This window comes from Mustela erminea, chromosome X (assembly GCF_009829155.1).
Source record: "Mustela erminea isolate mMusErm1 chromosome X, mMusErm1.Pri, whole genome shotgun sequence".
NCBI lineage: Eukaryota > Metazoa > Chordata > Mammalia > Carnivora > Mustelidae > Mustela > Mustela erminea.
In genome coordinates, this window is record NC_045635.1 from 43192516 (window position 1) to 43213376 (window position 20861).

Here is a 20861-nt window from a genome sequence, read left to right on the forward strand (position 1 = left end):
CTGATTTTTGCTTTTTCTGAGCCTCCTTGAAAACCGCTGTGTAGATTATCCAATGTTGCAATGAAGATCCAGTTGATTGTTAAGAGCATCACTATAGTCCATCATTATTCTTACTCCTCTTATGTGAGCTCAGGCAAGTTACTTAATCTTTTTGTGCCTCCGTTTTCTCATGAATAAAAGTGGAGAATAATAGTACGTACCCCAGTGCGGTTATTGCGGGCATTAAATGAGATGAAAATGAGTTAAGGGCTTAGAGCAGTGCCTGGCACATAATTAGAGGCTCCAAATATGTGAGCTAATGTAATTAGTATTAGATTACTACTAGCTGTTCCGTGGACCAGAAGTTCAGGATAAACAGTTCCATTCTAAGGACAAAACCCCAAAGAACCGTAGCCCAGGCTGGAAACGGTGAAACATAAAGGAGCGTTTCTTCTTCAAGCGCAATTGGCACGCCCTGCACTGAGTTAAGGACCCGCCCAGTCCTCATTAAATATGGCAGCAAGCGGGGCCGACCTACCGCGGCTGCGCATGCGGAAACTCCTCCTTCGCCGCCTTCTCCGCCCGGCCGCCTCCCCTGCTCGCCTCACCCCCAGCCCGGGCTGGGCCGAGGTGCCGGGAGAAGGCCGGCCGGGGCGCGCACGCGCAGACCTTGGCTCTGCTTGGCCGACACTTGCGAGGCGCCTGTCACATGAGCTGCGCGCCCGCTCCGCTCCCCCTCCTCCCGGCTGGGCTGTGAATGAAGCTCTGCCGGCTACGTGGGGCGCTAGCTCAGCTTGGTGTCCTGGACGCCAGAGCCGTCTGAGCGCTCGGCCGGCCGGCGGTCGACACGGGCTCCGCCGCCCCCGACCTCGGCGACAGGTAAAGACAGATAGGCTGTCGCTTTCCCAACAGGTCCTTCGTGGGCCGCTGGCCCCCCGGCCGGCTCGCGGAGCACCTCCAGAGAGCAGCGACACGGGGGAAGCGTTCCTCCGCTGGCTCGGCCCCCCGGAGATGGGGGTTCCCCTTGCCCGGCCGCCGCCGCCTGGCACTCGGAGGAGTCAGACCGGCTAGTTCTAGCCAGTGCAGGGCGGCATCTTCCCGCGAGCCCTGCCCTATTCTGCGAGCCAGGGTCCCTGCGCTGTCCCAGTGAAGTTTTCTCGCGGAGCGGCGCCAAGCCCGTCCCGCTTTTGAATGGGGGGGAGGCTGGCTGCAAGGCGTCCCCTTTCCAGGACTGGGGCAGAGTGGTTTTGGTTGGTGAAGCTCTGTCGAGGCCCCGTTCTTCTTCCTCCTGCTCTGGACTCGCAGGTTTGTGTGGGTCTTTGCGAAGTGGACTCTGGGCTCTCAGAAAAGTCGGTGCTGCGAGTTTTCCTCCCCCCCCCCCCATTCACGCGGGTAGCTTGTTCTCTCCAGGCTTTCTAGGCTTGCGCTGGAGCGCCTTCACTGCGAAGGGGAAAGCTTTACCTTCACGCTGATGCACGTTTACCTTTCTTAATATTTCAGAGCAAATCAGTTTCCTGGAGTGCCAAGCGAAGTTGTCCGTGTGCCCGTGAGATAACGTCAGTGTAAGCTACCCTGAATAAGTGAGGGAAATCGACAACCGTGGAGCGTAAAAATCCAGTAAGAATCTGCTTTACAGTCATCTTCATACATTTATTAGCAACTACCCGGGTTTAACTTCAGAGATGTTAAATTTCGCCTGGTCCCACGAGGCGCGGACCACTACTTAACTGTACACGAAATAAGGGGGGTGGGGTGGGAAGACAAACCAAAACAAACTGTCCCAGGTTCCAGATAAGTCATCAGAGCGCTTTTTTCCTGGTGAATTCATCATTGGACTTCTGAGTTCCTAAGTTTTCTTGGACTTTGCGAACCTTTCCTTATCTAAAGCATTGTTTTTTCTCTATGGGTGCTTTTGGGACTGTGTACACATTGACACTCTTGTCCTTAAAAAAAAAAAAAGTCATTAAGAAAGACCAAAATGATGATTCTCAAGTTCATATTAGTCTTTAGTGTATGTGTGTTACCATTTTCACTTCGAGGGTGGAGGTGTTGCTGGTCTAAGCGATGGAAATCGCAAAATGTAATTTCATGTTGACCAACTCCAAAAAGGTGAGGACTTTTTCTTAGACAAAGCAGATGGCTTGTATGCTAAATAAGGAAGACCAGTTTATTAATTAGGAACTTAAGTGGCCAGCACTTTGTTTAATATATTAAGCCTCTGAATTAAATGAAGTAGATACTTCTTCGCCTCCTTCTCATTCCTAGCTCCTTTCCTATCCTTGAAAATTGTGTTGTCCCTAAGACTGACTTGGACGCTGTAAATTCAGGAATTAGCTGAATTAATTTGGTTGTACTTAAATTAGCATTCTGTTTTTACTTTTTTTTGTCTTTGGTTCTTCTTTCCCCTGAATATGAAAGAAGTATATGCTTCCTATAGGACATTGGCAAAGTGTGGGAAAGTATAACGAAGCACAGAGGAAGAACCATGACCCAAAGGGCATTGCTCTTTTCTTTATTATGCTTCCTTTCTTTTCCATCCTGATACAGGGACTGTTCTAAAACTTGAAGTATTACAAAATTTGTTTTCCTTTCTACTAATTTTTTAATGTAAAGTTGGTGTTGGGGGGTGGGTAGGTGAGGGCATTGGTTCTTCATTCCCTACACTGTGGAACTTCAGAGTAGGAAAGAACATTTAGTGGTTATCTCACTCAACCACCCATCCTTTGAGATTCTGAAACCCATTTACTGAAGATCCAGTGTTTCGTGCAGACTTGGACAGCACTCAGTGTCCATAGTAACTGACTCTAGATCTTCCTGTTCTTTTTTTGTTTTAAAGATTTTATTTATTTATTTGACAGAGATCACAAGTAGGCGGAGAGAGAGGGGGAAGCAGGTTCCCCCCTGAGCAGAGAGCCCATTGCAGGGCTCGGCTTGGTCCCAGGACCCTGGGATCATGACCTGAGCTGAAGGCAGAGGCTTTAACCCACTGAGCCACCCAGGTGCCACTCCCCCCCCCCCCCAATCTGTCTTTTTAAGGCGATACCTTGCTGGGAGAAACTTGACATTGCTCCTGTGTGCATATCCTCGAAAGAGAGGTTCAAAGAGGGACAGGAGGTAACTTTTAAGGATTTGAAATGTTTTTTTTTTTCCATTTAGGTATTCATTTTTCTGTTCACATTTTCAGGTTCAGGGCGTGAGCTGCTTGCAGGAAACAAGGCCACGCAGCTGCTGTTCCATCTACATCCCATTCAAGCCTCCTTATAAAACTGGAGGAATTTGGGAAACTGAGTGTGTGACCCCCAACGTGGGAGAGGACAGGATCAAGATGGCCATGTGGCAGGGTAAGAGATCAGCACTTATTTCTCTGACTGGTTTTTCTTCCTCCTCTGTCCTCCATCCCAACCCAACCCCCCAAGCCAGTGGCAGGCAGCCAGCTGTTTCTTTAATTTAACCCTTTGTCTCCACAAGGACAAAGGATATTAATTTAAAAGAAGTTGCTGCTAGCTAGAAGTTTAATGAATTTTAAGGTAGGGGTGGAGGGGTAGGGAGAGGGAAGTAAGCTGGAAAATGTAATGCCAGAAGCATTTCAAAGAACTCCCTTCGTTTGAACATGTGCTTGTGGGGTGTTATATGTGAGGAAACAGAGGATTTTTTTTTCATATTTGTGTTTTTCATTTGTTTCCGGCAAATTCCTATCATAAGGTTCCGATAGTGGGGGAGACAGATGTCAGCACCTCTCTGGCTTCCTCTTCCCCATAAAGACTTTAAAGCATATTTACTGTTATAATGTTTATATTTGGTGATACAAGGAAAATTCCTATTTTAACAATGTGAACTACCCAAGAGCAAAACTCAGGGATATCTTGCCTGATGGGTTTACATCTCTTGTGAACCTGAGAATTCCTACCACATACGAAGTTATTTTTTATTTTTGGTGGGGATGAGGACTGTTCATTTGGGAGACTATATCAGCATTTCTGGGGGTATGTGGGGTTTTTATGTTTCTCCAAAGGGCATGTGGGTTTAAGAAATGATAGACAAATGCTGCCCAAACTGGTCTATGACCCATAAAAGGTTAAGGACCACTTAGTTGGAGCAGAATATGCAAGAACTTGAATAGCTATAAATTTTCAACAGGTAGGTTTGTTGGTTCTCTGAAGTATCTGTTAAAACTGTCTCCTGCTGGTTATGCCTTCAGGTGTGAAGGCACACAAATGTAACATAGTTTTGATGTACAAGGATTGTCGGTTTGAAAATGTTTATTGAAATGGGATTTGGGGATGCCTGGGAGGCTCAGTTGGTTAAGCATCTGCCTTTAGCTCAGGTCATGTGGGATTGAGCCCCACATCAGGTTCCTTGCTCAGCAGGGAGTCTGCTTCTCCATCTGCCTGCCCTTCTCCCTGCTTGTTTCCTCATACTTTCTCTCGGACAAATAAATAAAATCTTAAAAAAAAGAAAAAAGAAATGGGATTTGGCCTGTATTGCTTTGCTTTGACGAACACAGTGGATGCTGATCAGGAGCAGTTTGGAAATTCCTGTTCAAATCCCGATACGTTCTTTTATTCAACAAGCATGGTACAGAGATGCGTAGAACAGAGACCTAGAGGGCTCCTTGTCTTATGGGAAAGAGTGACATCTAAACAAATAATTGGGTTAGGTTGAATTACGTGTCGGAATAGGGAGAGGTGCAAAATGTGACGGAAGCCTAGAGAAAAGCATGCCGAATTTTGAATTTTGAGCTGATCTGAAAAAAATGAGTGGGAGTTTGACAGATGGGCAAATGAGAGAATTGCATTCTGGGCAGGACAGAGAAGCACTGTTTGGGAACTTCCAAGTTACTCCATTTGCCTTGTGTGAGATGTGTGGGCCACGACCTCGGATGAAGCTGGGAAGGTAGTCGGAGGCCAGATAATAAAGAACCTTGTATGTTCTAGGAAGGATTTTACACTTTATCCAGGAGACAAAGATTCTAAACAGGGAAGTAACATAATCAGATTTTGTTTTAGAAAGATTACTTTGGCAGCAGTGTTAAGGTGAAGTTGGAGCTAGAGAGAAAGCAAGCCAAGAACCGGTTGGAAGGTTTCTGGTAGAGTAGTTGAGGGAAGGAGGTGGTGGTCTGAGCAGAAGCAGGGGCAGCAGGGACAGAGAGCCACGGGATGAATTCTAGAACTGTCCTGTGACTGGATGTGGCTGGGGGACAGCCCAGGCTGACACCCAGTTAGGGTGTTTGGGACTGGTGATGCCAGCCACAGAGCTGACCATGGGAGGAGGTCACAAGGGCATGGGGATGATGGGAAGTTAGAGTACTGACTTTGGTGTGGCCTCTTTTGCTTGGGACACCTGTGGGCTGTCAGGTCCATGATTCAGTAGAGAACTGAAGTTGGTGCAGGTGGGGATCTAAAGTTTTGTTCAGAATGACGCAGAAAGAGTTTGTGTTTTTTTCTCTGTTTAATGGGAAACGTCGTTAGTAGTTAATGATTTATTTATTTTCTAATAAAAACATTTTAATGGGTGCCAGTTCTTAATAAAATGGCCCATTTTCTTAATAAATAATGTATTTTGCTCTCTCAGCCCTGAAACTGGATCTGCTTAAAATGACATTGGAGTAAAACCAAATTTTTCTACCATTAGTGAAGAGGGGAGTATTCCCTATAATTGTGACTTATTCTTTGTTGTTGTGCAACCTCTGAACTGACAAGTGTAGTATAATGATAGTGTGGCTGGCTGTGTGGTTAAAAATACGGTTTTAGGTTCGCTTCTGCTGGTTCTATCACATGATAGCTGTGAGACCTTGGGCAAGTCCCTTAACCTCTCTGTTTCTCAGATTTCCTCAGTTTCCGCCTTTGTAAAATGAGAATAATAATAGAACTCATCTTATAGGGTCATTTTGAAGATTAATCTACGTAAAGCACTTAGGACTTCGTAAGTGCCGTGTTAAGTGTATGCCTTTATTCTTAGTAGTAAGACACAATATTGCCCAGCATATAGTAAGTGGTCATTAAAATTTAGCAGTAGCTGCTGTTGTTACAACCATTTTACTATGGCTACTACTTATATGACTACTGCTATTGTTGTCACTATTATTTTGCTCTAGCCTGAGGTGGGCCCGAGGCCCTGTTCTGTGGAGGGAGTTTCAGGTTGTCCTTGGAAGCCCTGCCCTGTGGTCATCTGTTTGGGTCTTTAAGTAGAGGTTTCAATTCTTAGAAAACCTCTAAAGCATCCTTAGAAAACATCTAGCCCAACTCCAGAGGTTAAGTGATATGCCCATACTCAGACAGGTTGATAGTGGTGACAGGACTAAAACCCAGGTGTTCTGGTTCCCTATTCCAATTTTCTTTCCATGGGCTCACAGAAGAGGGAATGTGTCGGTCTGTTCTCAGCTCAAGGAAGCTCTGAGTCAGTTTCTAGAGCTAGTTGAGGAACTCTAAGAGCCAGAGGAAGCCAGGTCTCAGCCTCTGGGGTCAATGTTGTCTAGCTCCTCCTTGGAGAAAATTTTTTCTTTTTTAAAAGATTTTTATTTATTTATTTGACAGAGATCACAAGTAGGTAGAGAGGCAGGCAGAGAGGGCGAGGGGAAGCAGGCTCCCTTCTGAGCAGAGGGCTTGGTTGCGGGGCTTGATCCCAGGACCCTGGGATCATGACCTGAGCCGATGGCAGAGGCTTTAACTCACTGAGACACCCAGGGGCACCCTTCCTTGGAGAATTTTATCAGAATTCCCATACCTCTTAAACATGGCCGGCATTATTGACTTCATTCGATGAAGCCCACTAACACATTTCCTGGCTCCTTTAAACAGAGTCTACAGGGCCAAATTTAATATTTTTGGTAACTCAGGGTCATCATCAATACCATCAGTTTTCTTGGTCTAATGGTCAAGAATTATTGACAACAGGACTAGCCAGTTTGGGGTGGCATGAGGTTGAAGATGTGTGGTCGGGTATTATTTATTTGGTTGTCATTAGGCACCAGCTTGCACCAGGCACTGTGCTGAGCCCTGGAGGTGCTGTGGTTAGTAAAACGGGTACGGTCTCTGCTTTCATGGAGCTTGCCAACTAGGATAAAGGGAACATTTCAAATTCACGAAATGATTTATTGAACAAATGTCCCAAAGTAATTTGGAAAAAATGACACCAATATAAATTTAGAAGATGAAAATAGTGTTTCTTTTTAGGAGGGAGTGCCTCAGAATTGTCCATAGTGCTTTTAGAAAGGTGCCTGCTCAGGTCTTAGGCCCCTAAATTGTGGTTCAGTCTTGGGACCTGAGCATTTAAAAAAACAAACAAACAACAAACCTCTGTAAGCAATTCTCCTCAGTAATTCTGTTTGGGAACGGCTACATTAAAGAATTAAAACTTTTTAAAAAAAAGAGATGGTAATGGAACTCAGAAATATAGGAGAACATATAATTGTGGGGTAGGGAAGATATTTGTATGCATAATATTAAAGGTAAAATAATGAATAAAACAATATAATCAACTATATGAAAATTTAAAAGTTCCTCCAAAAACCATACAGTTAATGAAAAAACTGGAAGCAATTGCAGCAAGACTCATTATTCTTAATACATAAAGACTTACAGAGCAATAAGAAAAACATAAGTGTTCGACTAGCAAAGGATGGGAATAGGAAAATACATAAAAGAAGAAATCTAAATGGCCCATTAATGTGAAAAATGTTCTCATTGGTAGTCAAAGGAGATTTAGGATGGCATACCACTTTCTCCAATATAATTTGCAAAAATTAAAAAGGAATGACACAACTCAGTGCTGGCAAGGACATGAGGAAGCAGGCATTCTGATACACTTCTAGTGGGAACATGAGTTTGGCAGTGTTTATCAGAAGCTTTAAAAACCATATTTACCTTTTGACCCAGCATTGTTTTTTTGGGGGGGGGGAATTTATCCCAAGGAAGTAATTAAGGATGTGCACAAAGGTATGTCAATAAGGATATTCATTGCGCCATTTTTGAAGTGGGGAAAAATTGGTAATGTTTGCATTCTGAGAGAGCGATGCAGTGGAATACTATAGTTACCAAAAAGGATAATGTTGAGTTCTCCTTATTAACATAGAACATAGGTCCATAGTGTGATGTTATGTGAGTGGTGGTGGGGGAAGCAGATCCCAGATTATCCATAGTTAAAAGTCTTGGCTCCGGGGATGAAAGGCACAGCATAGGGAATATAGTCAGTGGTATAGTAACAGACCATTGCATGGTGACAGTTGTGTGGTGACCATTGTGTGGTGACAGTTGCGTGGTGACAGATGAGAGCTATACTTGAGGTGAAGCACAGCATAAGGGATAGACTTGTGGGCTCACTGTATTGTACACCTGAAACTAATCTAACATGTGCGTCAACCATACTCAAAAAAAAAAAAAAAAAGAAAGAAGAAAAGAAAAAAATGTTGAGACGCCTGGGTGGCTCAGTTGGCTGGGCGTTTGCCTTCTGCTCAGGTCATGATCCTGGGGTCCTGGGATTGAGTCCCATATCAGGCTCCTTGCTCATTGGGGAGCTTGCTTCTCCCTCTGCCTGCTGCTCCCCCTAATGCTTGCTCTCTCTCTTTCTCTCTCTCTCTGACAAATAAATAAATAGATCTTAAAAAAAAAGTCTGGGCTCTGGGCTTAGAGATGGGTTGAAATCCCAGCTTTATCAGCTGGGTGATGTTGTTAGTAAGAAAGGGAAAAAATTGTAGTGAACCCAATAGTTCCCAACTCGTACACCCACTATGATCACCTGGGGAGCTCTTAAACCCTCCCAGGTGCAGGTCTCACCCAGCTGATTAAAAGCCATAATCTTTGGGGACTGGATGCAGCCTTCGGGACTTCAGTGTGTAGACAAGTTTGGGAATGGTGGAGCTAACACAGAGAGGGTGGGTGGTGGGAATATGAGGAAATCACAGTGGCTGGCATGTGGTAGTGGTCAATACATGGTAACTATTATTAGTAACTATTATTTCTTAATAATATGACCCCATTTTTATAAGATTGTATTTATTTATTAGAGAGAGAGATCATAGGCAGAGAGGCAGGCAGAGAGACAGAGGGGGAAGCAGGCTCCCCGCTGAGCGGAGAGCCCAATGTGGGGCTCGATTCCAGGATCCTGAGGTCATGTCCTGAGCTGAAGGCAGAGGCTTAACCCACTGAGCCACCCAGGCGCCCAGTATGACCCCATTTTAATATATGTGTTTGTGTCTATGTGCGTATGATATAAAGAAAAATCTGAGGGGATGTACACAAAAGTATTAAAAAAGAAATTACAGTTGACTTTTTTTTTGCTTATTTGACAGTTGTTTTTGCTTATTTGTATCTTCCAATTTTTCTGTAAATAATATGGATTCCTTGATAATTTTTTTAAAAAAGTGTAACTTCTGAAGGAAATCTCTGATAAATTTGCACAACTTTACATACTGTCATATTTATAATAGTGAAAAACTGAAGACATAGTTTCCATAGTAGGGGAATGTGAGTAAATTATGGCAGGTACACATAGTAAAACATCTGGCCATTAAATATCAAGACTTATGCTGAGAAAAATCTTCATGATACAGTGAAAAAATATGGTACTATTCCATTTCTGTCTTTTTAATTTAAGTGTGAGATTATATGTATTTCTGTGTGTTCACATGTTACATACACACCTGTGAATGTAATGATAAATATGGAATGGAAGGAACCAAAGTTGTTAAAGTGGCTATCTCCAGGTAGTAGGATGCACTTTTTTCCCCTCTTGTTCGGTCTTTTATTTTCCAGATTTTATACAATGAGTATGTATTACTTTTATAATAAAAAAATAAGTGGGCACCTGGCTGGCTCAGTGGGTTAAAGCCTTTCCCTTTGGCTCTGGTCATGATCCCAGGGTCCTGGGATTGAGTCCCGCATCGGGCTCTCTGCTCAGCAGGGAGCCTGCTTCCCTTCTTCTCTCTCTACCTGCCTCTCTGTCTACCTGTGATCTCTGTCAAATAAATAAATAAAATTAAAAAAATAACTTATTTGAAAATGCAATATACAGCAATAGCGTCACGAATGAGGAGTGAATTGTGTGGGCTTCTGGACAATTTCTTCAGGCACTCTATGCCCTCCCCCAACATTAAAAAAAAAAAAGAACCCAAGACCCCCAAGCCTTTGGTCAGAGCAGTTTTTTTGCTACTAGTACTTCCTCAAGTACTCTTGTGATTTTTAGCCGTCTCTCCTATTGATTCCAGAAACTCTTTTGGGAGTGAGAGTGGGGACAGGCAGGGAGATTGTGCAAAAATTGGGAAATTACCGTTCATCTGACGTGGGATTACATAATAAGATGAGGTAGCAAAATATGTCAGGGTAAGCATGAACATAAGGCAGAGGAAAACTGTAGTAAAACAGATAGTAGCAATGAGAAACTCCCGATCTAAAGGAAGTATGTTTTGACCTCACAGATTTTTTTTTTCTTAGCACATCACAGTGTATATTTGTAAACACTCTGGTGATTTAGCTAACACATGGAGGCTGGGGGAGCATCACAAAGCAGTTAGTGGATTGATGACAGAGCTTCAGTGTGAAATCAGGATCGCTGTGTGGCTTGAGAGTTGGACCACCATCATCTGCGAGAAGCCATCTGTTCCTGCCTGTTGACCAAAACATAAGTATCTACACAACTCTCAAACAAAAGTCGCGTTGTTAGGGCAGGAGTAAGGACACAGAGCAAACTGCCCCTTTTTCTCTTTATCTGGCAGAGTGTTTCACCTGTGGCAGGTCCAAGAGAAGGGTTCTTCAGTCTCTCTTCACTCTCACCTCCTACAGGTCCTTAGCGGGGCAGAAAAGGGGGGGGGGTTAGATGGGGGGTAAGCAAAAATAATCTCCCAGAAAATATTTCTCTAAGAGCCAGCCATTCCTTCTCAAGCAGACGGCTGTGGAAGGAGCATGGGCCCTGGAATCTGATACATCCGAATCTGAACCCAGTGCTGCCAGGTGGTGGCCGAAGTTACCAAACTCTGAAAGCTTCGCTTGTCTCATCAGCGGGTCAAGGGTAGCCTCAGGAGACAGACTCCCTGGGTTTGTATATTGGCTGTCACTGCTAGCTGTGGGCAAGTTATTTTATCTCTTCGTGTTTCACCTTCCTCATCTGTAAAATGGGTTTAGAATAATCATACCTACTCATAAGAGGATTGGGAGGGTGAGATGAGGTAATACATCTAGAACCTTGGCACACTGCTGGCCACTTGTTAAGCACTCACCTTTACTATTAAAACGTGCAAAAAGGATATGACAATATTTGCTTTTCGTGGTCATGTACAAGAGTGAGAATCATTAAACACTCACCTGTTGTAGCTGTTCTGATTGTATTATAATTGTAGCAGAAAAAAACATCAACTTAGTCTTCAAGGGATTTTTTTTTAAAGATTTTATTTATTGGACAGAGAGAGATCACAAGTAGGCAGAGAGGCAAGTAGAGTGTTTGAGAGAGAGAGAGAGAGAGGAGGAAGCAGGCTCCCTGCCCAGCAGAGACCCCGAGATCATGACCTGAGCTGAAGGCAGAGGCTTAGCCCACTGAGCCACCCAGGCAGCCCAAGGGTTGTTTTTTTTTTTTTAATAAAGACTTTCATTTATCCACTTGACAGAGATCACAAGTAGGTAGAGAGGCAGGCAGAGAGAGAGGAAGGGAGGCCCGACATGGGATTCGATCCCAGGATCCCGGGACCATGACCTGAGCCGAAGGCAGAGGCTTAACCCACTGAGCCACCCAGGCGCCCCTCAAGGGATGTTTTTAAACTGGAAAGGATCTTTCAAGGTGATCTGGTTCAAACATCTCATCTTTCATGGGAGGAAACTGAGGCCTAGGGAAACCGATTTTGGGTCACAGAGCTGTCGCATGGTGCTTCGAGCCAGGACACGGCCCCAGCTCCCGATAATCCGCTCTCCCTAGCACGCTTGCTCTGTCAGTCTGTCTCCCTGTTTAGCCCTCCTACAGTTACACTGTCTCCCTTAGGCCTGGCTATTTTATAATTTTCTGCTAAGTGTTAGCCTTCCCCTCCTGCACATTATTGTGACTTTGAAAAGATTAGGGTGATTCGCCCCTCCCCCAAAGAATTTTTTTTTTTCACTGAGGCTTCCAGAGTATGTTCTTTTTTCTTTTTCTTCTAGTCACCCTCTTGACATTTTTGAAATAAACTATAGGTTACATTTTAATGAGAATTAGGATTCAAAGCTTCCTGTTTCATGTAATGCTATTCTGTGTGTGGCAGGATGGGGGGAGAGGGGACTAGAAAGTTTCACTCAGGGTGGCAGCAAATGCCAGATTCTCCTTCTTCTTTCTGCCTTCTGTATTTATCTACCCATGGCCAGACCAGAGAAGCTGTTGAGGAGTTAATAAGATGAGGTAACCCCCTTAGTAATGACATATTTTGATGCTTTTCAACCCAATACCGTTCAGGCATTTTATTATACTTATTTAGGACTTCTGCCCTGACTACTTCCATGAAGAGCAACCCAGAAATTACAACACAGAGCCATTAGAAATAAATCCAGGAAAGGGACTCTCCAGTGGAAATGAAATAGCTGTTACGAAGCCTGCGAGATACTCAGGACACTGAGTTTTTTTTTCTGTTTCTTCCCTTCTTCTGGCTTGCACACAAAAAGAGAAGCACACTAAATTACATTATTATTATTGTTATTATTTTAAGTTTTTTATTTTAATCCTAGTTAATTATATAGTATCGTATTAGTTATTTTAGGTGTACAGTATAGTGATTTGATACATTATTGACATCTTCTGGCCCCAAAGAGTATTCAGATATAGAGAACCCTCCTGGCCCTGTCTCTGCTGAGCCTTCTGGTCCTTCCACCAGCCTCCTTTGCCCTGGCCTGTGGCTACATATGGCTCAGCACTGAGTATTCCCAGGTCAAAATCGTAGTTTTCCTGTTTAGCTTGAGAGTGGCGAGGGGCAGGTGGGCACAGAGATCGCCACTATCCAGATTTCCAGCTCTGCCAAGACCTCAGGTCCTGTACCCTGGCGGTAAGTAATAATAATAATAGAGCCTCATTCTCTCCACTGAATGATTGTGCCACCATCCACCTGGCTATCAGAGCCGGAAGTCCGAGAGGCACGGCACAGCCTTTTGCTCCTCTCTGCCTGCAGTTGCCTCCTGATGGCCTACATCATTTCAGTAGGTTTGCATTCCGGACAAGTGTCTACTTTTCAGCCATCAGCTCAGGGTCATCTCTTCTCTGTAGTCTTTCCCGTCCTCTGGTAAAATGAGCCTTCTTTCCCTTCCTTGTGTCTTTCTCCGCTGTATACCCCTTGAGGGCATTGGCTGTATTCGTTCGGTACTTTTTTTTTTGGGTCTGCTGTGTGCCAGGCACAGCATTGGGCAGGTACTGGGGTTTATAGCGGTGAACACAAAAGTCCCTTTTCTTGCCTTCCGTAAGCCTTGCAGCCGTGTGGTGGAGTTGCATTGCAAACAAATACACAAATATTTCACTGTGAGCTATTATGAGCACTAGGAAGTAAAATCCTATAAAAAGAATAATAAAGGAAACATAACTTATTGGGAGGAGGAGTCTGGGACAAAGTGACAGGTTCAGCTGAGATCAAAAGATGAGCAGTAGCCGTCTAGGCAAAGAGTTGGGGGTGTGTGTGGGCGTCCCAGGCAGAGGAAATGAAGGGGAAGTCCCTGAGGTGCAAGAACCTGGCTTTTTCCCCAGTGCGGTCCACTGTGGCTGGATGATGGTGAATGAGAAATCCAGGGACATGGGATGAAACTGGAAGGATGGGGAAGGCTCTGGGCACACAGGGTTTGTAGGCCACGTTACTAAGTATTCTCAGTGCAATGGGAGGGCTTTGGGGAAAGGTCGGATGGGGCAGGGCAACAGTGAATGAGGGGAGGGTCTCATTCATCTTCATATACTGACTACCTAGCAGAGAGTACCCAGCACATACTATGTGTTCATGGAATCTTTGTGAGTAATAATGAGTAATAATTACTTTGCCTTCCTGCCAGGATGGCCATGAAGGTTAAATGAGGTAAGATATGCTAAGGTGTTTTGCAAAATAGAAAATGTTAAATAAGTGTCATTCTAGACGTGAGACACTGGATGCTGTGTGGTGATGCTTATCAATGTTCACTCTTAGGGGATGAACCCCGATTCTCTGTTAAACTAGCAATCTCTCAGTCAGATTATCCCATACCACAATATGCTGGTGTACTGAGTCTTACGTATTCAAAGTGTGCCTTCATGGCCAGTGACTTTAATTACGCAGGAGTGGAAACCACCTTATATCCTATTATGTCGCACTTCTGATGTTAGTGATCATTGTGGGTGATATTGCCAGGAGCAGTGTGGGTTTCTCTTCTACACTGAATTCACTCAGTAAGTCTCCAGACCTAAGGAATTCATTATTTAGGACCTGGATTAATGCTGAGGAATAGCACCCTTTGAACTTGGCATTTGGATGAGGGCAGAGTTCATCATGGTGAGGTGAGGTGTGGCCGCTACCTACTGTGGTGTTGTTTTCTAGGGTGTGTTAAAATAAAAGATGTAACAAAATCATCAGCGCTTCGCTATTTTTTGGAAAGATTTTATTTATTTATTTGACAGAGAGATCACAAGTAGACAGAATAGCAGGCAGAGAGAGAGGGGGAAGCAGGCTTTCTGCTGAGCAGAGAGCCCAATGCGGGGCTCGATCCCAGGACCCTGAGATCATGACCTGAGCCAAAGGCAGAGGCTTAACCCACTGAGCTACCCAGGTGCGCCAGTGCTTTGCTATTTTTGCATTAAACATCTAGTTCTCTATTTACAGTACAGCATCATTAGACCAGGTGACTGCTTTCAAAGCCCCTGTCTGTGCAGTCAGTGGGAGAATACATTGTTAGGGCCCATTTGGAGGGCAGTTTGAAAGTTCTTACCAAAATATAAGATATGTATGTCTTTTGTTGCAGTGAATCTGTTCTAAAAAGGAACGGCACAAAAGTCACTGTTCATGAGGATGTTAGGGGTTCCATTGCTGAAACTCTTTCACTCTTGACAGTCTTGGTGCCCATCACAAGAGACTGGTTGTGTTAATCATGGCATACATACACACTCAGTGGGATGCCGAGCATTGTGTTAAGAAGAATGAGGTAGATGTATATATCATGAAAGGGAATGGTGTCCAAGATATATTTGAAGTGGAGAAATGGGTGCAGAATGATACTGTATGATCCCATCTGTGCAATGGAAAGGGGGGCTGAAAGGATAGACAGATAGGAGTTTGTATATATGTATATTTACATATGCATAGACATTTTCTGGAAGGATACATGAGAAACAGTTATCAGTTATTACCTTGGAAATTAGAGGTTGGAAGGGCAAGGGGGTTTTCATTTTCACTTGATATCTTTCTATATTGCATGCCTTGTTTACAGCAAGCCAAAATGCCTTTAAATAATAAAATTGAAATAAAACCTATACCTCACTTGGTTCTTTTCTTAAACTATTATACTAAGGAATAAAAAGTTATGATAATGGTTGAGGCAGAGTCTGGGCAAATCAAGGGCCTCTGTAAACTGTCAGGGAATCATCATGGCCAGGGGGCTTAAGGGAGCTGTGGTTTTGTTAAAGCTTCATTTTAAGAAAATAAGTGAGAGAAAATTAGGTAAAAAATCATGATTTTATTAGGTTTTCCTTTTTTTTTGATGAAGCAGTTTTAATTATGTCATTAGTTTTGATATGTGGGTATTTTAATACCTAAGTTGCACAGTAATTGTATTCTAGGCCACAATTAAACAATTAAGTGTCTTCGTGTCTAGATAAATAGCTGTTGTTCTTGTTTGACTTGTTTAAATATTGTTAAGTGAATGCTAGGCTACAATTTCTTGAGCTTTTTGCCCAAGGTCCTGATGAGGAATGCAGGTATAGTCTTAGTTTGAAATGAAGAAGATATAAGTTGCTATCTATTTGTATAATAAAGTTTCTATTAAATCCTCAAATGTTTTAAGCTCATTTTAGCTTACCCCCAACAAAAAGACCACTTTTCCCTGAGGTATGAGAAGAGGAATGTTCAAATGAATGTCCTCTTGATTTGCTATAATGAATAATTCCTTTACTCAGCTATATGTTTAGAGACCAGAGTCCCTAGGTTGTTTTAAATGACTTTGGTTTGCTAATATTTGGAATTTTAGCCAGTGGATTAAGAAGCAAGACAGGTTTTATTCTTGGATGTATAATTGTACCTATAAGCTATAATTGGGCTGGTGGCAGAGACTGGAGTGATGGGAACAATTGTGAGAAAAGAGGATAAGTAATTTCAGGCTATTGATTGGTATAGAAAGAGGGGACCCATAAGGGATGTTTTTGAGAGATTTTCTGCACGTGGAAATGTAGAGCATGAGGAGCTGCCCGGAGTGTGGTTTGAGGTTGAACCTGAACCTGGACCTGGATGTTATGCCTAGAGAACCAGACAGGAAGGTTCTTGTCCTTGCTGGTGATCAGAGAAGCTGTTAGAAACGGCCCCAGCTTAGACTTGGCATAAATGAGGGAGGAACTGAGAGAAGAAAGCAGACATCCTAGAAAGAGAAGACCCTGAACCATGAATGGGCTGGACTTGGTATGTGCTGAACCTGTACTTGGCTACCTCATGTAGAGAATGTTGCTGACAGGCCTCACTTCATAGTAAAGTATTCTCATTTGACTGAGGTCAAGGAAGGGAAGAGAAAAATAATAGCTATCATTTACCGATGTTTACCATGTACTTTCCTTTACATGTACTTTTCCTTTATGTGGATTCTGAGCTTATAACTGATAGAGCCTGGGTCCAACCAAGGCTGTCTGCCTGAAGAAGCTGTGCTCTCGGCTATTCTGTATTCCTAAGTCCATTGCTCCAAGAATTCCTGCTCTGCCATCACCCCCAAGACAGTCAGGGTGGCGGCCAGGTATGAAAGAGGAAAGCTTTCTATTAGAGTCCCCTTGGTACTCTAATGATGGTGCTAATGAGCAAGCACAACGATCTCAGGAGAATGAGATAGCAGACACTTAAATAAAGTGTGGATGGAGGAATGAAATGCAAGTCTGTGGCCAAAATTCTGGGTTATTTCTGAATTGGATTATGTCATTTAGTGAGTATCTTCTGTGGGGAAGACTCTACTAGGTGTCATGTGTGCGACTGAGAGGAAACAGAAGCAGACACTGTCTTCCCCACAGCTAGTCTCTGAGGCAGTTAAAACGTGTGCATAAATTGCCATGACCCAAACTAGTGTTGGATACACATTAGAAGAGAAGTTTAGGATGCCGTAGGACTTAGACAAAGGGGAGGGGGAAGCATCTGAGGCAGACCATGTAGTAGGGGGAAAGTTCTTCTATAGTTGCTGATGTTAGAGATACAATTTCAGGCAGGAAAGCACAAGGTACATTTGAGGGAATGGGAAAAAAAGTATCATGCCAGGCCTGTTATATTTATGTGCATTGCCTCATTACATCCTTCTAACAACCCTTTACTGGCCACACGATTTATTGTCAAAACTCAGACACTTCTGAGAGTGAGAAGAGTGGTTTGCTATTCATATGGTGTAGGCATATAGACAGGGACAGACTCAGAAAAACCAGGATAGATGAGGCAGTTGATACTACCCTTAGTTAACAAATGAGAGAAAGGAGGTTCTAAGTCACACAGCTAGGAAGTGATAGAGCCAGAATTAGAAACCAACCGCAGCCCCCAAACTAAGAGATCCGTACTTTATTCTGTAAGCAATGGGGGCAGTTGGGCTTGGAGCAGAGAATGCCACGGTTATTACTATGCAAGACAGGTGGGAGGCAGATACCACAAGTGGGGTGATTAGTTAGGAGATTGCCCAGAGAGATTCAGACAGGACATTACAAGGGTCTGGTTGTAAGCTGTTGACTTCGGGGATTTAAAGGAGGGGATAAATGGGAGACACATCACAAAGGAAGAAGTGACAAACCTTGACTACTGGTCAGCTTTGGAGGGAGAAGAGTAAATGACGACTCAGGATCTCAGAATTCTTCTAGTGAAAACATCACATTAGCCAAAAGTAGCCGTCGTAACCTGGAAAGTTTATGTGAGTTTTCATTAGCATTCTAGACTTAAGGGAAAATCTGTTTCTCAGTACAATTGACTTACTGACTTATAATCATAAACAAATTATTTGATCCTCCTTTGCCCATATTTACTTATCTGTAAAATGTAATGTTGTCACTAAAAACTCTCCAAAATAGCAGAGATTGTCTGAATGTTTTTTTTAACCTCTTTAACCTTTATTTTCAAAATTTCAAGTGCTTGTGCTCAGTAATGTGAAATTGAATCCCAGCGTTGAGTACAGTCACTTTTATATTCTATTGGCAAAGCAATAATGATCAAATCGGTAATGATGTGTTGTCTCCTGCTTCTGTGAACACCTTTAACTAATTGACAGATGAATTCTAATGCCTGCTTTATAACATTTTTTCTATAGTTGTTTTAAACTGCTTTTTAAAATATTATGATTTGGCTTTTTAATATGTTTATCTTAGCTCCACAGATACTGTAAAAAAACTCAAGGGACGGGAACGTGTATGTCCCTCTATTCTTCCTAATGCCTTGAAGACACACAGGAAATATTTATTAATTTGATCTGACCAGTTCATATGGCACAATAAGACTGCTTCTACTTTTGTTTTATACATTATATTTTGTTAATATGGTCTCAAATAGCATTGGGTTTTTGGTAGCTACATCTTACTCTGAGCTCATAATGAGCCCAAGGCCTACTTTGTTCTCCAAGTATATGTCTGTCTCTCTCTTTTTCTTCTTCTTAAAAAAGAAAAAACAAAAAAACCCTTTCTGTCTTGGCTTTTACTCTTTTTAAGCATTAATGTAGTAAAATTGTTATTTCTTGTTCCTCTTGTTAGGTTTAGCATTATCATACATATTTCATAAATATCTTTAATTAAAAAATATTGCTTGGTGTATTAGTGTTCTGTTGTGGCATAATAACTGACCACAGATTTAGTGGCTCAAAACAGTACCCGCTTATCTCAGTTTCCATGGGTCATGAGTCTGTCATGGCTTAGCTGGGTCCTTGCTCAGTTTCTCAGGCTACATTCAAGGTGTTGGCTGAGATCACAGTCTCATCTGAGGCTTGGCCGTCCTTTTCCAAGTTTACGTAGCTGTTGGCAGAATTTTGTTCTTTGCGGTTGGAGGATGGCTCCTGGAGGCCACCTGTCGTTCCCTGCCACATGGCCCTTTCCGTTGACACTTCCAGAACAGCAGCAAGGGATGGAGTCTGTCACACCGGCAAGAAGGAATCCCATGCGCAGTGGTCTTGCCTTACCTGTGGTTATGCCTTCCGTGGTTCCAGTTTTCTGGGATCAGCTCAGTTTGGAAGCAGATGATCTTCTTTCTGACATGTAGCCAGAAAGTCAGTTCACCTTTCATCTTATCCTGTAGGCATGTTGTCATCTCATGACATCACAGGATAAAAGGGGTAAGTGTAGTACAGTTAGATATTTTGAGAAAGAGCACATTCACAAAACTTTTATCGTTGTATATTGTTATAATTGTTCTTTTGTTATTATTAACCTCTTACAGTTAATTATTAACCTCTTATTAACCTTATTATTGACTGTTAACCTCTATTGATACATTAAACTTTATCACAGGTATCATGTATGTATAAGAAAGAATATAGTATATATAGGGTTTGGTACTATCCATAATTTCAGGCATCCATTGGGGGTTTGGAACATATCCCCCATAGATGAGAGGGGGACTACTGTGAACACACACACACGCCTAATCATGGGGATAATCTCGCATTGCCATTGCTGTATTCTGTTGGCTAGAAGCTAGTTACAAGGTCCCTCCACACTCAAGGCAAGGGGATTATACATGGGCATGAACACAAGGAGGTGGGCATTATTAGGGGTCACTATTAGTGTCTGATACAGTTGGCATAGAGCTGAAAGAGGCTAACTGAAGACTTAGCAGCTTACTATTAATCCATTAATGGACACTCACTGGGTAAGGCTGTCTCTAGCAGCTGTGACTGTGACTTTACTGTCATCCAGCAATTTTTTTTTATCTTGCTTACAAAGATGTAATGAGAGATGATGTTCAATAATCTGCCTAAAGTCATGATGTGGGACCTTTGAGATAGAGAGCACTGGAGCAGGAGTAGAATTGTGGAGAGGGGAATTTCAGTTTGGATGCCTATAAATATCCAAGTATAGATTCATCTTCTCTGGGTCTGGGGCTTAGGAGAGGATTTGGGCTTAAATAGAGATTTGGGACTCTTTTGTGTATAGATGGTTAATGGAGCCTAGGGTCTATGTAGAGTGTGAGAGAGGAAAAGTGGAATTCTGGGGAAATCCAGGTACTCCGAGTGATTCCCCTGACCTTCAACAACCGCCTAAAAAAGGAAGCAAATCATCTAGTTTCAGAGGAGAAGTTGGCTTATTTTTGTTTGCTTCTGTCTTCCTTTTTCCTCTCTTCTGTCTATTCCAGGTACTACTTATCCCATTAGCCCCATTTTCTCCTGGTATCTTCCTTTCCACTGGACCCATTTGCTAGCCTGTCCATGAACATGTGATCTCCCTTTGCGGTGCCCCCTAGCTACCAATACCTGTCTAGCTAGCCACTTAACCTTTCTGGGCCTCAATTTTCTAAGATTGAGGGACATGACGTAGGGAGAAGGTTATGATTTTTGAGTAGCCTCTTTCAGATCTGAATTGTCTTGCCATGTTACTGTTCTCCCCCTTTCCCTTTTTGGTTCTGTTGATAGTTCAGTTCCTTTTTGAAACTTCCCTCCCTTGGCCACAGAGTTATTGTACTCTCCTAGTTCTCTTTCTGCCTGGCTTTCCTGCTGCTTCTTTGCTTTTGCTTTCTTCTGCCCGCTAATTCTGCCCATATTTGGGAGTGTCAACTTCTTTGCCTTTTC

The 20861-nt window shown here is 43.0% G+C and overlaps 1 protein-coding gene across 2 annotated transcripts in view; it reads left to right on the top strand.

Annotated features, from left to right (window-relative positions):
• Nucleotides 1-766: 766 nt before the first annotated feature.
• The window catches only part of CLCN5 (chloride voltage-gated channel 5), a 157198-nt gene continuing 137103 nt past the window's right edge, over nt 767-20861 (top strand). For both annotated transcript variants that reach the window (XM_032329511.1, XM_032329515.1), the window contains exons 1-3: nt 767-858; nt 1480-1596; nt 3164-3320. In XM_032329511.1, the coding sequence (XP_032185402.1) occupies nt 3305-3320 (16 nt within the window). In that variant the 5' untranslated portion in view covers nt 767-858; nt 1480-1596; nt 3164-3304. The remainder of the gene's footprint in view (nt 859-1479; nt 1597-3163; nt 3321-20861) is intronic.